The 16,754-nt window shown below is 43.5% G+C and overlaps 1 protein-coding gene across 2 annotated transcripts in view; it reads left to right on the top strand.

The window, feature by feature from the left end:
* Positions 1 to 16,754, top strand: part of CFAP96 (cilia and flagella associated protein 96) — a 40,334-nt gene that overhangs the window by 161 nt on the left and 23,419 nt on the right. For both annotated transcript variants that reach the window (XM_075334584.1, XM_075334576.1), the window contains exons 2-5: positions 5,969 to 6,099; positions 9,123 to 9,342; positions 15,523 to 15,660; positions 15,738 to 15,813. In XM_075334584.1, the coding sequence (XP_075190699.1) occupies positions 6,003 to 6,099; positions 9,123 to 9,342; positions 15,523 to 15,660; positions 15,738 to 15,813 (531 nt within the window). In that variant the 5' untranslated portion in view covers positions 5,969 to 6,002. The remainder of the gene's footprint in view (positions 1 to 5,968; positions 6,100 to 9,122; positions 9,343 to 15,522; positions 15,661 to 15,737; positions 15,814 to 16,754) is intronic.

Here is a 16,754-nt window from a genome sequence, read left to right as displayed (position 1 = left end):
GGGTGTACTGATATTGGGGTGTACTGACACTGGGTGTACTGATATTGGGGTGTACTGACACTGGGTGTACTGATATTGGGGTGTACTGACACTGGGTGCACTGACACTGGGTGTACTGACATTGGGTGTACTGACATTGGGGTGTACTGACATTGGGGTGTACTGACACTGGGGGTACTGACATTGGGGTGTACTGATATTGGGGTGTACTGACACTGGGGGTACTGATATTGGGGTGTACTGACACTGGGTGTACAGATATTGGGGTGTACTGACACTGGGGATATTGACACTGGGGTGTACTGACACTGGGGTGTATGGGCAGTACGGTGGCTCAGTGGTTAGCACTGCAGTCTTGCAGCGCTGGGGTCCCTGGTTCAAATCCCACCAAGGACAACATCTGCAAAGAGTTTGTATGTTCTTTCCGTGTTTGCGTGGCTTTCTTCCCACATTCCAAAAACATACTCCTAGGGAACCTAGATTGTGAGCCCCAATGGGGATAGTGTTGCCAATGTATGTAATGGCATACAATAATGAAAAAATGCATATAAATGAATAAATATTACTTATTACTGACACTGGGGGTACTGATATTGGGGTGTACTGACACTGGGGGTACTGATATTGGGGTGTACTGACACTGGGGGTACTGATATTGGGGCATACTGAAACTGGGGTGTCCTGATACTGCAACATATAGTGATAATCCCTATATAATCTTTTGGGGCCTTTCCTGCAGATTGAAGGCCAGAGCTTATTCTGGATTATGTCTCTGATGGAAGCTCAAATGTGATGTAAACAGCAGCCAAAAACCTGCAGAAAAAGACAAGTGTGAATCCAGAGCACAGGGTTTCATGTGATGTGACTTTCAATGGACACACACACTGCTCTCCTAGTGCACAGGCCTAACCGGAGCGTTGTGCCCGAGTGCGAGGCCGGTTCACACATATGATTGTCCGTATACAGTACATCTCCCGTCCCAGACTCACAGGCTCATATACTGTATGTGTATAGATTGTATACTAATTACAGATGGACCAATACCAAATTTGTGTCCCTTTTTGATATAATAAAGTGCGGCATTTTTATGGTGAAAAGATTATTTTAATTTTTTTTGTGATTATGCTTTAAACAGAAGGTGTCTGAAACTCTTTAAAAGAAAAACTGTCCTCAGCAACTGTCCGTAGCAACCTATCAGATCACAGCTCACATTTTGTTCTCTGCTTTTGAAAAACAAAGCTGCTCTCTCATTGGTTCCCTTACTTAAAAGTAAAGAAATGACGGTAAAGCACAGGAACTGTCCGATCACCGGCGCGGAGCTCTGTGTGACGTCAATGGATCGTTCAGACGTGAAGCTGTGCTCGTTAGTCCCTGTTAATAATGTAGTCGCTGGACATGTGCTTATGAATAATTCCTGTGCTCTGACACGTTCCAGTTTCACTCATTTGTGATCATGAAGGAAGGTATGGACGCCGGCCGTGGGGGCTCCGCACTCCATCGCCAGAAAGAGTCTGTGCCTGCGGATCACTTTGGGACGGGGTGGGTGACACTTGCTGTTTCTTCAGGGTGGTGTCCATCACCCCACAGCCGGTCCCCGTCGTAGACGCAGTAGTGACACACCTGGCACGGGAGTTCTTTTTGCAAAGACAACTTGAACCATTTATTTTCCTTCTCCTCGTTATGACAGACATGGCCCCACTCCTACGGTTCTGCTGTATTTGTTCTCTGAGGTACTCTCTCTCATCCTATCGCCGCTATCATGAAAGTAGTCTGCATGCTGCCGGGCACCTGTGCCTCCTTTCACCCACCGTTATCATTGCTGTCCGCTTCTCTGCCCCAATGGCTCTTTAGTCGGTTTACTCGCTAAGCCCATCGGGGTCAGCCGTAGGCTCCAGACCTTACGAGGATACCTCTGGGTTCTCTGACCAGCTGTCATGCTAGAAATGGGGAAGTACCAAGCGACCGGCGAAAGGGAAGGGAAACCCTGTGTTTAGGGAAGAGGAAGATGGTGACCCCTTACCAAGCTTACCGCTGGTCCCTGAGGTCCCTCACCACCCTAGATAGGTTTCGCACCTATGCGCCAAGCCAGATACTTGACCCTAGATATCCCTAATGCGGGGCCCTAAATAGAGAGTGGGTGGGATGAGCTCTTCATCAACCCCACTAAACAACTATAGAAGACACAAGGGGGCACACAGGGGGAAAATGCATGAACTACTTATCATTAGATGACTCAGGTAGAAGTTCAGCAAAGTAACAACAACAATATCACAGAAGTACAAGCCTTCTGCTTGCAACCAGGGCTGAATGAACTGAATAATATCACCAGCACCAGTTTAGGTAAGATGGGAGTATTTAAGGACATCGAGAATACTGATAATCAGCAGCTGGGTGGAAGGTGAGTTCCTGCTGGGCCTAAAGGGGGAGAGATGAAAATCCAGCAGGATAGATACCTATTAAAATTAATACTTACAGCAGGAACAATAGAAAATCAGGAAGAATTTTGCACAGCCAAACACCGTAACCTTCTATTGCCAGAAACCACATGACTGTCACCCGTGACACACCCATGACACTGGCCCTCAGTCCATGCTGCGTCTTTCGTCCTCAAACCGTTGGGCACAATTGTCACTTTACCAGGCCCATTTCTCTAACCAAACCCACTGGCCGTCTGTCAATCCTCCCCTCCTGACTCTGAACCCCCTCCTTACCACTAAGTGTCCGACCCTGTTTATATCTACTGAAACCCATCTCTTGCTGATACAGGCTCTATACATTGTTAATACATTTGCATCATAATAAACATTTCATAATCATACTCTTTACATTATCGGGCCTCAACACGAGGTGTCGCCAGCTGCTATTCGGTCCCAGCTAGATTGCTGTGTGTGTGTGTGTGTCTGTGTGTGTGTGTGTGTGTCCGGGATTGGCATCTGCACCGTCGCAGCTACAGCCACAAAATTTTCCACACTCACACGTCTGGACCCCGAGAGCGTCATAAGCTATGTTGTGAGGCGAAATTTTAACCATGCGCGAAAAGTGTATCCGCACCGTCGCATTTACAATCACGAAAATTTTGCACAGACATCTCATGTGACCCAGGGAACGTCATAGACTATGTTTGGACAGGAAAATTTAACCCCCGCACTTTACAGTTACTCTCCAAAAAACATGCCTCCATTAAAGTAAATGGAGCCTGGAACTACAGGTTATTAGTAGGAACTGTTATTGGTTGCTATAGGAACAAAAGACATTCATAGTATAAGAAGCTTATATGTGATGTAGTAAGATGTCGGTGGGGAGACGGACAGAGATAGACAGAAAGGGAAAGAGACAGAGAGATAGAGACAGACCTGGAAAGAGACAGATGGGGAAAGAGACAAATGGGGAAAGAGACAGACAGACATGTAGACAGGGACAGAGACAGGCAGACAGGGAAGGAGGAGACAGCCAGAGAGACAGACAAAGATAGATGGGGAAAGACACAGACCTTGATATAGACAGATGGGGAAAGAGACAGAGAAATAGAGACAGACAAGGAAAAAGACAGAGACAAGCAGACAGGGAAAGAGACAGACAGGAAAAAACACAGACAAAGAGACGGGGAGACAGACGGGGAAAGAGACAGACCTGAAAACAGACAGATGGGGAAAGAAATAGAGAGATAGAGACATACAAAGAAAGAGACAGGCAGACGGGGAAAGAGGCAGACGGGGCACATTACTTGGCCAATTTAGTTAAATCTGTGTGAAATATCTGTGGTGTTGAAATATATGTTGTGAAATGCTTCTATTAGCTTGCCTTTTAATAATTACATTTCTATCTATTTGTTTTGTGATTTTTGTGTGCAGAATAAATTTTTGTTAATACATTCTATTTTGTTAACAGCAGTTATTAACCCGGGCAAAGCCGGGGAGTACAGCTAGTATAATTATAATATTTCAACAACATTTGCAATATAAGGGAATAGTATAACACAATAGAGGTGGGGGTGAACGCGATCACCTCCGACAATAACGAGGTTGATAGTACCTGGAGTCGTCTGTGTTCTTCAATGTACGGTGAACAATGACCAGCCACCAGATCCAGGTATGATCCTCCACCTTGTAGCTCTTCAGGGTGTGGAGTGTATTTTCCTTCAACTGCACACTACAAAGTGGTCACAGGCCACGTGCACACATTGAGTGTTTGGGGAGTTTTTACTTCAGTATTTGTAGCCAAAAGCAGCAGTGGGTGATAAATACAGAAGTGGAGCCCGTGTGTCTATTATATTTTTCCTCTGATTGTTCCACTCCTGGTTTTGGCTACAAATACTGAGGTAAAAACTCACCAAATACTCCGTGTGTGTACGTGGTCTTACATTAAAGGAATTATCAACTACTCTTACGCTGCAGACCTATCCCAAAGATAAGACGGGTGGGTGTCTAACACATGGGGCCCCTGGACGGTGCAGGTCAGCTCCTATTGAAGAGAATACTAGCTGATCTGCAGCACCTGGCGCTGGACAGTGTACAGAGCTGTGCTCTCCTGCTCCATACGACCGCTGATGAAGGTGATTAGATCTGATTGGTGGTGGTATCGGGTGTTGACCCCCCCAAGATCTTATATTGATGACATTTACTAAGGATAGGTCTTCTGTAGAGTTGACCGTAGCATGTAAAGGGTAAAACTGCTAGGCTTTGGGTTAACAGAACATAGCTAGTAAAATAGCCTGGCTCCGGTCACTGACCAGTGCGAGATCAACCTGACCAAGATGTCCATTTTCTTTTTTACGGTCATCTGTTTTTTATTTTCTGGTTGTACATCATTCTATTTGCTTTACTATAGGGACCTGGATGGAAAAATAAAGTCCGAAAATGACCCTACTGACTTGTACAGCCTGTGGGCAGGCTCTGTGCCATGTGTAGAGGTGCTCAGTAAGGAGATGTAATCACAATGGAGGGCGCAGTGTTATCCGCCTCCAGCGTTATCATAAGTGTTACCTGCTATTGGAATCCTGTCTGTGATGATAACGATGCGACTGCAGAGAAGTAATCGCTATAGATCAGAGTTAAGCGGGCTTTACATGCTACGATATCGTTAATGTTTTATCGTCGGGGTCACGTCGTTAGTGACGCACATCCGGCGTCATTAATGGTATTGCAGCGTGTACCACTTACCAGCGACCTTAAACGTCCTTCAAAGTGGTGAAAATCGTTCACCATGGAGAGGTCGTCCTAAAACCAAAAATTGTTAATGGTTGTTTATAGATGTTGTTCCTCGTTCCTGCGGAAGCACACATCGCTGTGTGTGACACCGCAGGAGCGACGAACCTCACCTCACCTGCGTCCCGCCCGCAATGAGGAAGGAAGGAGGTGGGCGGGATGGTCGTCCCGCTAATCTCTGCCCCTCCGCTTTGATTGGCCAGCCGCTTAGTGATGTCACGATGACGTAGCCGTGACACCGAATGCACCTCCCCCTTGAGGGAGGGATTGTTCAGCAGTCACAGCGACGACGACGACCAGGTAAGTGCGTGTGACGCTGCTGTAGTGATAATGTTCGCTGCGGCAGCGATCACACAATATCGCATGCATGACGGGGGCAGGTGCTTTTGCGTACGATATCGCTAGCAATTGCTAGAAATATCGTAGCGTGTAAGGCCCGCTTTAGTCTCCTGTGAGCGCAGTATCATCAGCAATATTTACAATATACGGTAATTAGAAGAGATAATGACAAGGAAAATGACACAAAAATGTACAGGAACCACCTCTCCATAATAGCGTCACACAGCAAAACAAAATAAAAACACTCAGTACTTGCCTCCCAAACTGATGTGGTTTCTGTGATGTCCCATGACCGTTGCAGCCAATCGGTGGCCGCTGATCGTCTGCAGCCTTTACAAATTCGTCAGAATAGTGATGATCTTTTAATGTAACCAATCACATTTAGATGACACCATTGCCTCTAACATATCCTTTTTTTGCCTTAGGTTACCAGCTGTGTATGCTCCACACTTCACAACGATGCCTGGCGAAATGAAATCAGATATGGATCGGATGGGTCTGTTCCGCGAGATGGGCTACATCAGTATAGGAGACAAATATGTCACGCCCTGCTCTAGTAAGTTGGCTATATAAAGATATATAATAGAAGAAAGCCCAATGTGTAAATGACTCCATCAAATAAGATCATGGACCAAGGCTTCAGAAAATCATGGCTGCTTTCTGCGAGAAACTGCACCTTGTCTAGGGTCTGAGTGCTTTATTGCATTTAGGTTTCAGGTATATTTTTCTAACCTGATGCAACCCCATTAACCCCTTCATGAATGGAAATATTTTAATTTTTGCTTCTTGATTTTTCCACCAACACATCTGGACGAGGGATCGTTTTTATGGAACCAAATAGTGGTTTTTGAATGACGCCATTCATTTTAGCATATAAGGTACTGAAAAACAACATTTACAGAGCAGCAGAAAGGATCCAGCAATAGAGATGAGCAGAGACGTCAACGTTCGGGTTCACCGGGCTCGGCCGGACCTTGGTTACGGGATCCAGACTTGTCCTAAACTTGTTTCCAGACCCCAAACACCATATAAGTCAATGGAGACCCAAACTTATGGGCTCGACTTGAGTAACCAGTATAATGGAAATGATTCAGTTCAGCTCTCCCCCCCAGCCATAAACAGCGCATTTCTGGAGGCGGGAGGGCTGATTTTTTTTATTCATTTATTTTTTTACACACAGCATCCGATAATGTTGTTTTAACCCGCGGTGAGAGCCATTCGTAGATAGCAAGTGGCTCCCACTGGGCCAAGCACCGAGCGTACCCGAGCACAGCAATGCTCGATTGAATGGTTAGCATATGAACAGCGCCAGAACTCAGGCATGGACTTTTTTCAAAAAGAAAGACCGTGTTTGGGTTCGAGTCCAAGACACCCAGTGTTCAGTACAAACCATGAACTTTACAGGTTGGGTTTGCTTATCTCTACCCAGCAGCAGAATTCCCCAGCTAACCACAACTGCATTGATACCAAACTTTTAGTTTTGTTTTTTTTTTATATTTTAGTGCCTAAAAAAAATCTTGTGAAAAACAAAAACCCAGAACTTTTTTTTGTGTGATGATAGGACCTGTATAAGAGCTGTTTTTTTGCATATCGCAAAAACATCTTTATTGATAATATTTTGGGGTAAGTCCTTTTTTCTGGATTTGGTAGGAGGGTGGCAATGACTGAAAAATAGTAAGAATGGCATTTTGATCCTTTTGTCTTTACAGCATTTACCGGAATGGTTAATTCCGTTTAGATTTTATTTTATTTCTTTATCTTTAAACTGAGTAAAGGAATTGATCTTTTACTTGTACTTCTCACTTGTACTTGCAGCTGCTCTGCGCCAGCTTCAGAAATGTTCTTCAGTCATAAACTGAGGTACATCTCTGTGGTAATTTACGCCACTTCTCTGGCTTCAATTATGATCACTTTATTGGGCTGCATTTGTCAATTCTTTTCTAACCTCTTAAAAATGTATTGGAGCGGTTATAAAAACACCAAAAGTTGCTGCTTTTACAGGCAGATGCCAGCTGTAAACACAGCCAGCATCAGCCTTCTATGATGTGGGCTTAGTTTCTGTACGTTCTATAATCCAACACCTGACATAGGATATACTATTACCTATTTTGTGGGGAAGGTGGTAAATCATGTTAACACATCTACAAAAGTTCAAGATCCTTAGTAAATACTAAAGGGGTATTCCTATCTCCAATATCCTATCCCAACATGTAGTAGGAGTCCTGATTAGCGATGTCTTTTACCTCATGTGCAGGGCATTGCAGTATCTTAGGTTTCCATGGTTACTACCACACATATAGTGAGTTAGTTGCTCATGGTCATAACCTAAGCTGCAATGCCCTGCACATGAGGTAAGAGACATAACTATATGAGGAGTGTAAAGTAATGCACCTAGAACGGATTAATCCTATAGCTATGTACGTATACATTAAATGGAAGTAAACTCGGGACTACAGACCAGGAAAAAGACTTGATTATTCTGGTTACAAGTACGCTGAGCAGCAGCGCTCAATGTCAGACAGCAGCTGCTAAAGCAAACAAGATTTTAGGGTGTATAAAGAGAGATTACATCCCGTGATCCCAATTGTTACCCCTCTATAAATCACTTGTAAGGCCACATCTAGAATATAGGATCCTGGTTTGGGCTCCACATTTTAAAAAGGACATTCAGAAGTTAGAGTCAGTTCAAAGGATGGCAACTAGACTACTACAAGGAATGGAAGGCCTCCGATATGAGGAGAGGTTGAAAAAGTTAGATATGTTTAGCTTAGAAAAAAGACGTCTCAGAGGAGATCTCATTTATATGTATAAATACATGTGTGGTCAATATAAAGGACTGGCACATGACTTATTCCTTCCAAAGACAATACTAAGGACCAGGGGGCACTCACTGCGAGTGGAAGAAAAGCGATTCCGACAGCTAAACAGGAAAGGGTTCTTTACAGTTAGAGCAGTCAGACTGTGGAATGCCCTACCACAAGAGGTAGTAATGGCAGATACTATAACAGCTTTTAACTAGGTTGAACTAGATGGACCCAGGTCTTTTTTTCAACCTATGTAACTATGTAAGGAGAACTATACTACATTTCTAAGTGGCGAAATGTGCTAATGTTATTCTTATTTTTACACCTACTAGATATTAGGATAGGATCTTGGAGATGGGCATACCCCTTTATCACACCTACATAAGTAGTTTCACTGTAGCCTAGTCATAACAACAAGAAGATGAACTGCAAGTTTATGATGAAACCTTTTAATTTTTCATTTACAGTTTCCTCATTTTTTTGTGAAAAATTACCACTTTATTCAAATGTCGATATATTTCCTCTATAAAGGAAAAGCTATGTTAGTATTTACAGATAACGTAATTTCTCATGTCAGGTCTGTTTTAGTAAGTAGTTATATTCCCAATAAAGTAACAATTCTGGTCAATCTTCACATAGAACTCCATGTTGTGCTATTCCTCTGTTATTCCTCCTGGAAATGGATAATTTGGCAGTGTTTGCCGGTATAATAACATACTCTATTAAGGTAGATTTTATAAAGTTATAATTGTGTTTTGTTTTGGGTTTTTTTCAGAACCATTTAATGAAGCTGCAAGTAAGAACAGACAGATGTTTCCTGGTGGTGCCAAATCCATGGCAAATACATTAGGTGGCTACTTTGATTCACAGTTCAAAAGAACGTTTGAAGGAGAAGCCTACTCCGATCCATTAAGACAAAGGCGACAGTATCGTATTCAGCAGGCGAAGAAGAACTTAGGAAAAGCATTTCTGCCATCTAATGGGGAAAAAAAGGCGTAAGTAAAACACACCTGGAAGGCAAAGGACACGGTTATTCATTAATACAGTGTAATGTGTAAGAAAGCGGAGTAGTCAAAGAGCGAATCAGATGGGGGTCCTTTTCACTTGCTTTTTTATTTCTGATACTCGTCATAACCCCCGTACTTGATCAGAAGCCACACAGTTAAGGCCACTTTACACACAGCAACATCGCTGGTGAAAGCACCCGCCCCCGTCGCTTGTGCGTCACGGGCAAATCGCTGCCTGTGGCACACAACATCGTTAGTCCCCATCACACATACTTACCTGCCTAGTAACATCGCTTTGGCCGGCGAACCGCCTCCTTTCTAAGGGGGAGGTTCGTTCGGCGTCACTAAGCGGCCGCCGAATAGAAGCGGAGGGGCGGAGATGAGCGGGCCAAACATCCCGCCCACCTCCTTCCTTCCTCATTGCTGGAGGACACAGGTACGATGTTGTTCGTCGTTCCTGCGGTGTCACACATAGCGATGTGTGCTGCCGCAGGAACGACGAACAACCTGCGTCCTGCAACAGCAACAATATTTGAGATTAGAACGACATGTCAACGATCAACGATATGGTGAGTAATTTTGATCGTTAGCGGTCGTTCGTGCGTTTCACATGCAACGACGTCGCTAATAAGGCCGGATGTGCGTCACGAATTCCGTGACCCCAACGACATCTCGTTAGCGATGTTGTTGCATGTAAAGCCCCCTTAAGTGTCTGAGCACACAGCGCCTTTTAATCTCCGGTGAACTCCCAAAGTTTTCCAAGTGATATGCCACAAACACGTCAGCATTTTTGTCCTAAAGTGTTTTTTTTTTTGTGGCGGGGAGCAGGTTCTTTTTAGTAGTTTCCCATGTAATTATTTTTATGGATGATCGAATATTACAAATATTCGCCTTCGAGAATATTCGCCGAATAGGTCGCCACTATTTAAATATTCACGATTATTCGATACGCAATGTAAGTCTTTGGGAAACCCGAAAAACAATTATTCAGGCTTCCCATAGACTTACATTGCGCATCGAATATTTGCATAGCGGCAACCTATTCGTCGGATATTCGCGAAGTCGAATATTTTGATATTCGATCATCCCTAATTATTTTGTCATTTTTGACTGCCAGCATTTTTTTTCAATTATTTTCTATCCTTTTAGGTCTTTTTTTTTTTTTCTCTAGTGTTTTCCAGTAGTTTTTTCACAATTCAACAATTAAGAGAACGCTTGCAGTGTCTGAAGCAAAAGTGCTGGTAAAACTCTTAGGCTATGAGCGCACTTTGCGTTGAGTTACTTGCAGTTGTAAACGCATCCTCTGGCAGAAATTGTCTTTGTCAAATTTGGTTTTGACCACAAAAACGCTAAAAATACGCCTGCATGTTTACCGCGTTTTCGCTGCGTTTTCTACATGTTTTTTCATTGCTTAAAGTCAGATGTGTTTTGAATACAAATACACTATTAAATAAAGTTTAAACATTCAAACACTATGAAAAAAAAAGAAAAAAATAATTACAAATATTATGATTACAATCATATACAAAATAGCTAATTTTATTAGAATTATAATTGTGTTCTAATATTTATTAAAGAAATAACGTTCATTTATTTTAATTTATTGATTTTCATTAATTTAATTGTCGGACTATGTGTGTGTGTAAAGGGACATATTATGCCCTTAATATAATGTCAAAAACACATGCATTTATTTTGTCAAAAAGCATGATTTCTGCATCAAAAAAGCATGTAAAATGATAGGATTATGATTTAGAATGCGTTTAGAAACTTCTCATTGACTCTAATGTTAGCAAAACGCTGCCAAAATGGCAAAAACAATTGACATGCTGCTTCTTTAAACTCAGAGATTTTGACAAATTTGCTGCAACTGAAATGCTGTGTTTTTAACAGCATTGTGTGCACAAGAGAGCCCCATTTCCCATAGATTTTGCTTATAAATCAAAACGCATGCATTTTTGCATTAAAACGCTGCAGTTGAAAACGCTGCGGAAACGCATGAAAAAAAGCAAAGTGCGCACACTGCCTTAAAAGGACACGGAAGCATCTTCTTATGAGCCTTCGCGTAGACTTGTGTTGTAAAGTATAAAGCATTTTCAGGGTTCAAATAGCCTGAAAAATGGACTGGTCACTTCTTTTTGCGACTTGGAGTCTTTTGAAAACGGAAGAAGGTAAATGACGCTCAAAAGCCTAATATTTGAACAGCGGGTCGTTTTTACAATACATACGCCCTTTAATTTGCTGATCACTTTTTCAGAGCGAATTCAGAATAGACCCGCCTGAAAAAGACATTAATGTAACCGTAAGAGAAACGCTTAGACACCGTGTGCTACTGCAGGGCCTGAGGTGTGTTCATGGCTCCCACTACAGATTACACAGTGAATACTCTTTGCCTGGATTGGGACTATAGATCATGGGTCCCCAATTCCAGTCCTCAAGGGCCGCCAACAGGGCATGTTTTCAGGATTTCCTTAGTATTGCACATGTGATAATTTAATCACCTGCCCAGTTGATGATTCCAACACCCATGCAATGCTAAGGAAATCCTGAAAACATGCACTGTTGGCGGCCCTCGAGGACTGGAGTTGGGGAACCCTGCTATAGATGATCACATTATTGCCTGCAGCTGCCACTGGTATAAAGCCCGCTTCACACGTCCATGTTTCCAGTACATGTGGTGTCAGTTTTCATAAGTACTGGAGACACATGTTTTCAAACAGACCATGTGTCCATGTGAACCATGTGCGTGTCCGTGTGATCCCCACTGGGACATGCCCATTTTTTACTGGCAGCATGGATTAAACCCGTACAGTACACTAATTATTTCCATGTGACACATACTGGAAAAAAATGCGTGACACTGAAATGAATGTTTGTTTTTTTATGTGTTAAAGATGTGCAAAGATAAATACCTGGATAGAAAGATAGAGGATAGATAAATATATAGATTTTACAGCCACCGTATTAACCAAATAAATAATTAATTAAATGGGAAAAAAAAAGATGTGTGGTCCCTCCCATTTTTGATAACCAGCAAAGGTTAAGCAGATAGCTGGGGTACATAAACAAAGGGCAGAGGGAAAGCTGGACACGCCCGAGAATGTGAGTCACCATGCATGGCGTGCTACGATGAAAAGTCTGCTAGGTAGACTGCAACACGAAGAAGAGAAGAATCAGCACATCTAGGAATACAAAATTTTCTTGCTTTATTTCCACATTAAATTAAAAAGTCCATCCAAATATAGTATAGTATAGTAAGGAGCACCCTTAATCATAGGCTCCTTTGCGCCGGAAACGCGTCAGGGTACTATGTTTGGATGGACTTTTTAATTTAATGTGGAAATAAAGCAAGAAAATGTTATATTCCTGGATGTGCCGATTCTTCTCTTCTTTAGATAGCTGGGGGCTGATATTATCAGACTGGTAAGGCCCATGGTAAATGGGCTCTTCCCAACCTAAAAATGCCAGCCCGTAGCTAGTGCATCTCATTAGATGTGCCAATTCTGGTGCTTCACCTCACCTCTTGCCGATTGCCCTGGTGCGTTGGAAATCAGATTAATGGTCATTGGGGTTGATGTCAGCTATAAATTGACAGCTGGTATCAAGCCCTGGTGTTATTAGTAGAGAGGTGGCCGTCAGACGACCCTATTACTAACCCAGTTATAAAATAACCAAAAAAAAAACCCGCACACACATGAAAAAATAATTTATGTCAATAAATACTTCCAAAACTTTCCTTTGTTTACCACTTTATTCAAAACCCTCCCAAAAATCCCAGCTTCCAACGTGGCCTAGAGCGCAGAGTGAGCCGGAACGTCTGAAGACTGACGTCACGGCTCGTAAGACTTCAAGCCTCTGAAGAGCGGTAACATCAGTAATGTTACTGGTGTTCAGGGTCACCAGGTCATTTGGGGTCATGCTGCGCTATGTGAGACCTGGCGCCTATGCTGAGCGGTGAGGAATGTCATAAGTAGAAGGTATACAGTGGAACCTCGCTTAACGAGTAACCCAGTTAACGAGAATTTCGCTTAACAAGCAAAGCTTTCTGGAAATTTTTAACTCGTTTTAGGAGAACGCTTTGCTGTACGAGCAAAATCCTCACCGCGCACACTTCCGGTTCCGTACATCCACCGCGCTCTGACCCGCTCTTGCAGTCCGCACAAACACAAGGATGCACAAAATACACTATTATGCTCACCTTAACTTCCATTCCATCGCCGGTCTCATGGTTCTTGTAGTTCGCCGGCTGATCGCGACGAGGGAAGAATCCTCGCGGCGAACTACAAGACCCAGGAGGCCGGCGATGGAACGGAAGGTTAGGTGAGCACAATATGTGTACCTTCAGTTCCATCGCCGGCCTCCTGGGTCCTGTAGTTCGCCGCTCCAGGATGTGTATAGGCATTCAGCAAGCATGGCGACGAGGCAGGAACTTCGGCTGTCAGACGCTATTCAAAGGCAGCGCGCTGGCCAATCAGAGGCAAGCTGCTCCTGCGTTTGACGTCAGTGCTCTGGAAGCGGAAGTTCCGCCCTCGTCGTGATGGTAACCCAATACACAGCCCATACCAGCGAACAGCAAGTCCCAGGAGACCGGCGATGGAACAGAAGGTAAGGTGAGCATAATATGTGTGTGTGCGTGCTTGTGTGTGTGTGTGTGTGTGTGTGTGTGTGTGTGTGTGTTTGTGCATGTGTGGAATGGCACAATAGGGAACCAGGATAGGACATTTAACAAGTTGTGGAATTAATTGTCTGCATTGCAATGATTTCCTATGGGAAATCTTGCTTTGCTGAATGAGTAACTTGGTTAACAAGCACACTCCCAGAACGGATTGTTCTCCTTAACCAAGGTTCCACTGTATATATTGTGTTTTTCTAAAAATAAGACTCTGTCTTAGGCTATGTGCCCACGGGACCTTGAACCTGGATAGCTGCGGGATTCCAGCGAAATTTCTGCGGAAAACCTGCGGACATTCATTTGACTTACCTGCGGAAGTCCCGGCTTCTATCTCCATAGTGGAGAGGCGGGATTTCCGCAGGTATTTCCGCAGGAATAATTGACATACAGTTACGTGCGGCTGCGGGACATCCGCAGCATATTTCACAGCCGTAGATACTGCAGCATGGACACAGCACTCCCCATGTCCCATATGATAGCATGGGGAGTGTCTGTACTTGCTAAAACCTGCGGATTTATTTAGAAAATCCATATAAATCTGCAGGTTTTCCGCGGCAAAATCCGCAGGTACAAGGTCCCGTGGGCACATAGTCTCATAGTTTTTTTTTTTGCTCTCAAAAAAGCGTTAGGGCTTATTTTGGAGTCTGTCTTATTTTTGGAGAAACATGGTTGGTGGTAAGTTTACCCCCAAAAAAGCGGGACCCCCTTCCCAGCATGGCTCCCAGGTCCTCCTGTGATCTCCGGCAGGCCTTCCCAGCAGGTATGCTGCATGCCCGTCCTCCCCTGCTTCTGGCCGACACACACACACACACACACATACACATCAGATCGCACACACATACATACACACACATCAGATTACACACATAATCACCGATCAGATTGCACACACACTCATACACACACACACACACACACAATCACTGATCATATCGCACACACACTCACTAGTCACCACATCTGGTGGTACAGAATGCCTCCGGATGCAGGGAAAGATGGGAGAAAATTATGTATCGCAGGTCCTGTAAGCATTCCATCCGCAGCTCCTTGCGCTCCACCGCACTGCGTTGCAGGAAATCGGTATCGCTGGATGTGGTGAATGTGTGTGTGCGATCTGATGGGTGATTGTGTGTGTGATCTCATGTGTATGGTTGTGAGATCTGATGTGTGTGTGTGTGTGTGTGTGTGTGTGTGCGCAATCCACTGCAGGTCCTCCCGCTCAGTGTCGGGTGACTATGATTGCAGGGTGTCTGCTGTCTATAATGAAGGGTCCTGCAGAATTCTTTAACTTTTTTAGCTGCATGGACACTTCATTATTGAACCGTGACTAGAGCTTATTTTCGGGGTAGGGCTTATATTTAAGCCTTGTGCCAAAAATGCTGAAAATCCCTGCTAGGGCTTATTTTTGAGGGTGGTATTATTTTTGGAAAAACACGGTATAAATGGAGTACAAGGTATATGTAATTACTACTTTTATTAATTGTTGCATATTTCAGGTCTGGAGCTGGCAGCTTTTATGGGACTCTTAGTGGCCCAGTCCCAGCCTTCAGTGCACAAGCCAAACCAAGAAAAGCTTACACTGCACCAGGAAAAAACTTCTACACAAACCCTCCGAAGCAAGGCACAGGATTCGGGTAATGTGCAGCAGACTGTACTGTGCCATAGCTGGTCTCTGGGCGGCCTCATTACTGAATTGGTGTCTTCTTCACAGATATGCAAGTCTCACCATTGGCAAAAACACTACTTATTCCTCCGACAATTATGATATATCCAAAGAGCTCATGAAGGTAAATCAAAGTGTTCATGTCCTGTTTTTTTTTTCTTTGCTATAATTTTGAGTTTTAATTCTATAATTAGTAACTGTTTAAAAGCCACAAAAAATAAGTCCTGCACAGCTGTAGTACTAAATGAATGTACGGGTGCACAATACACAATATGCAAATATATACTCGTACATATACATACACTATTCATCAAAGTACCGGTAATTTAGTTCGGAAACTCGGAGTTGCTCAAAAAGTTTGCTACTTTTGGTGTTTTTACACCAGTTTCTCCCAGCTACACCAAAATGGGTTGAGATGGCGGGTGAGGGCGTTGTGACACTATGGATTGTCTAATTCATGACAAGCTGTGGCATTACTTACCCCAGAAATCTTACAGCCATCAAAAACTGGTGTAAGATTTCTGGTGCGGCGAAGCGTCTGTCTCCACCACACTGAAAAGCTCCGGTCTTGATGAACTGAGACCTTAGTTTACTCTTTTTTCAATCAAAAAATGTAAAAGCCATTGAACAACATCAAGGTGTACCTCAATATGGATGATCCCTATCACTAATGTCCTTCCTTTCCATGTGCCAAACTGGCCTTATCTGGATGGGGAGGTGAAGAGGTGTAAGAGAATGGTGAAAACCTAACTACGTCTGAAGACTGTAATTGATGCTTTAATGTATTTTCTTTATGTTGGTCTCCACCACGGTTATTACCATACAAATTACACTGAGAAGTAGTGTTGCTAATTGGATAGGTTTGTGTATAAGGCTATGTGCGCACTTTTCGTTTTTACCTGCTTTTCTGCAGCGTTTTGAACTGCAGCGTTTTTATGCCAAAATGCCTGCGTTTTGAATTTCCAGCAAAGTCTATGGGAAATGGGGATTTCTTGTGCGCACTTTGCAGTTCAAAACGCTGCGTTTAATTTGCATAATTTTTGCAAAAACTCAGCATTCAAAGAA

The sequence above is a fragment of the Anomaloglossus baeobatrachus genome, chromosome 1, assembly GCF_048569485.1.
Source record: "Anomaloglossus baeobatrachus isolate aAnoBae1 chromosome 1, aAnoBae1.hap1, whole genome shotgun sequence".
NCBI lineage: Eukaryota > Metazoa > Chordata > Amphibia > Anura > Aromobatidae > Anomaloglossus > Anomaloglossus baeobatrachus.
This window is presented reverse-complemented; position numbering and strand designations above follow the sequence as displayed.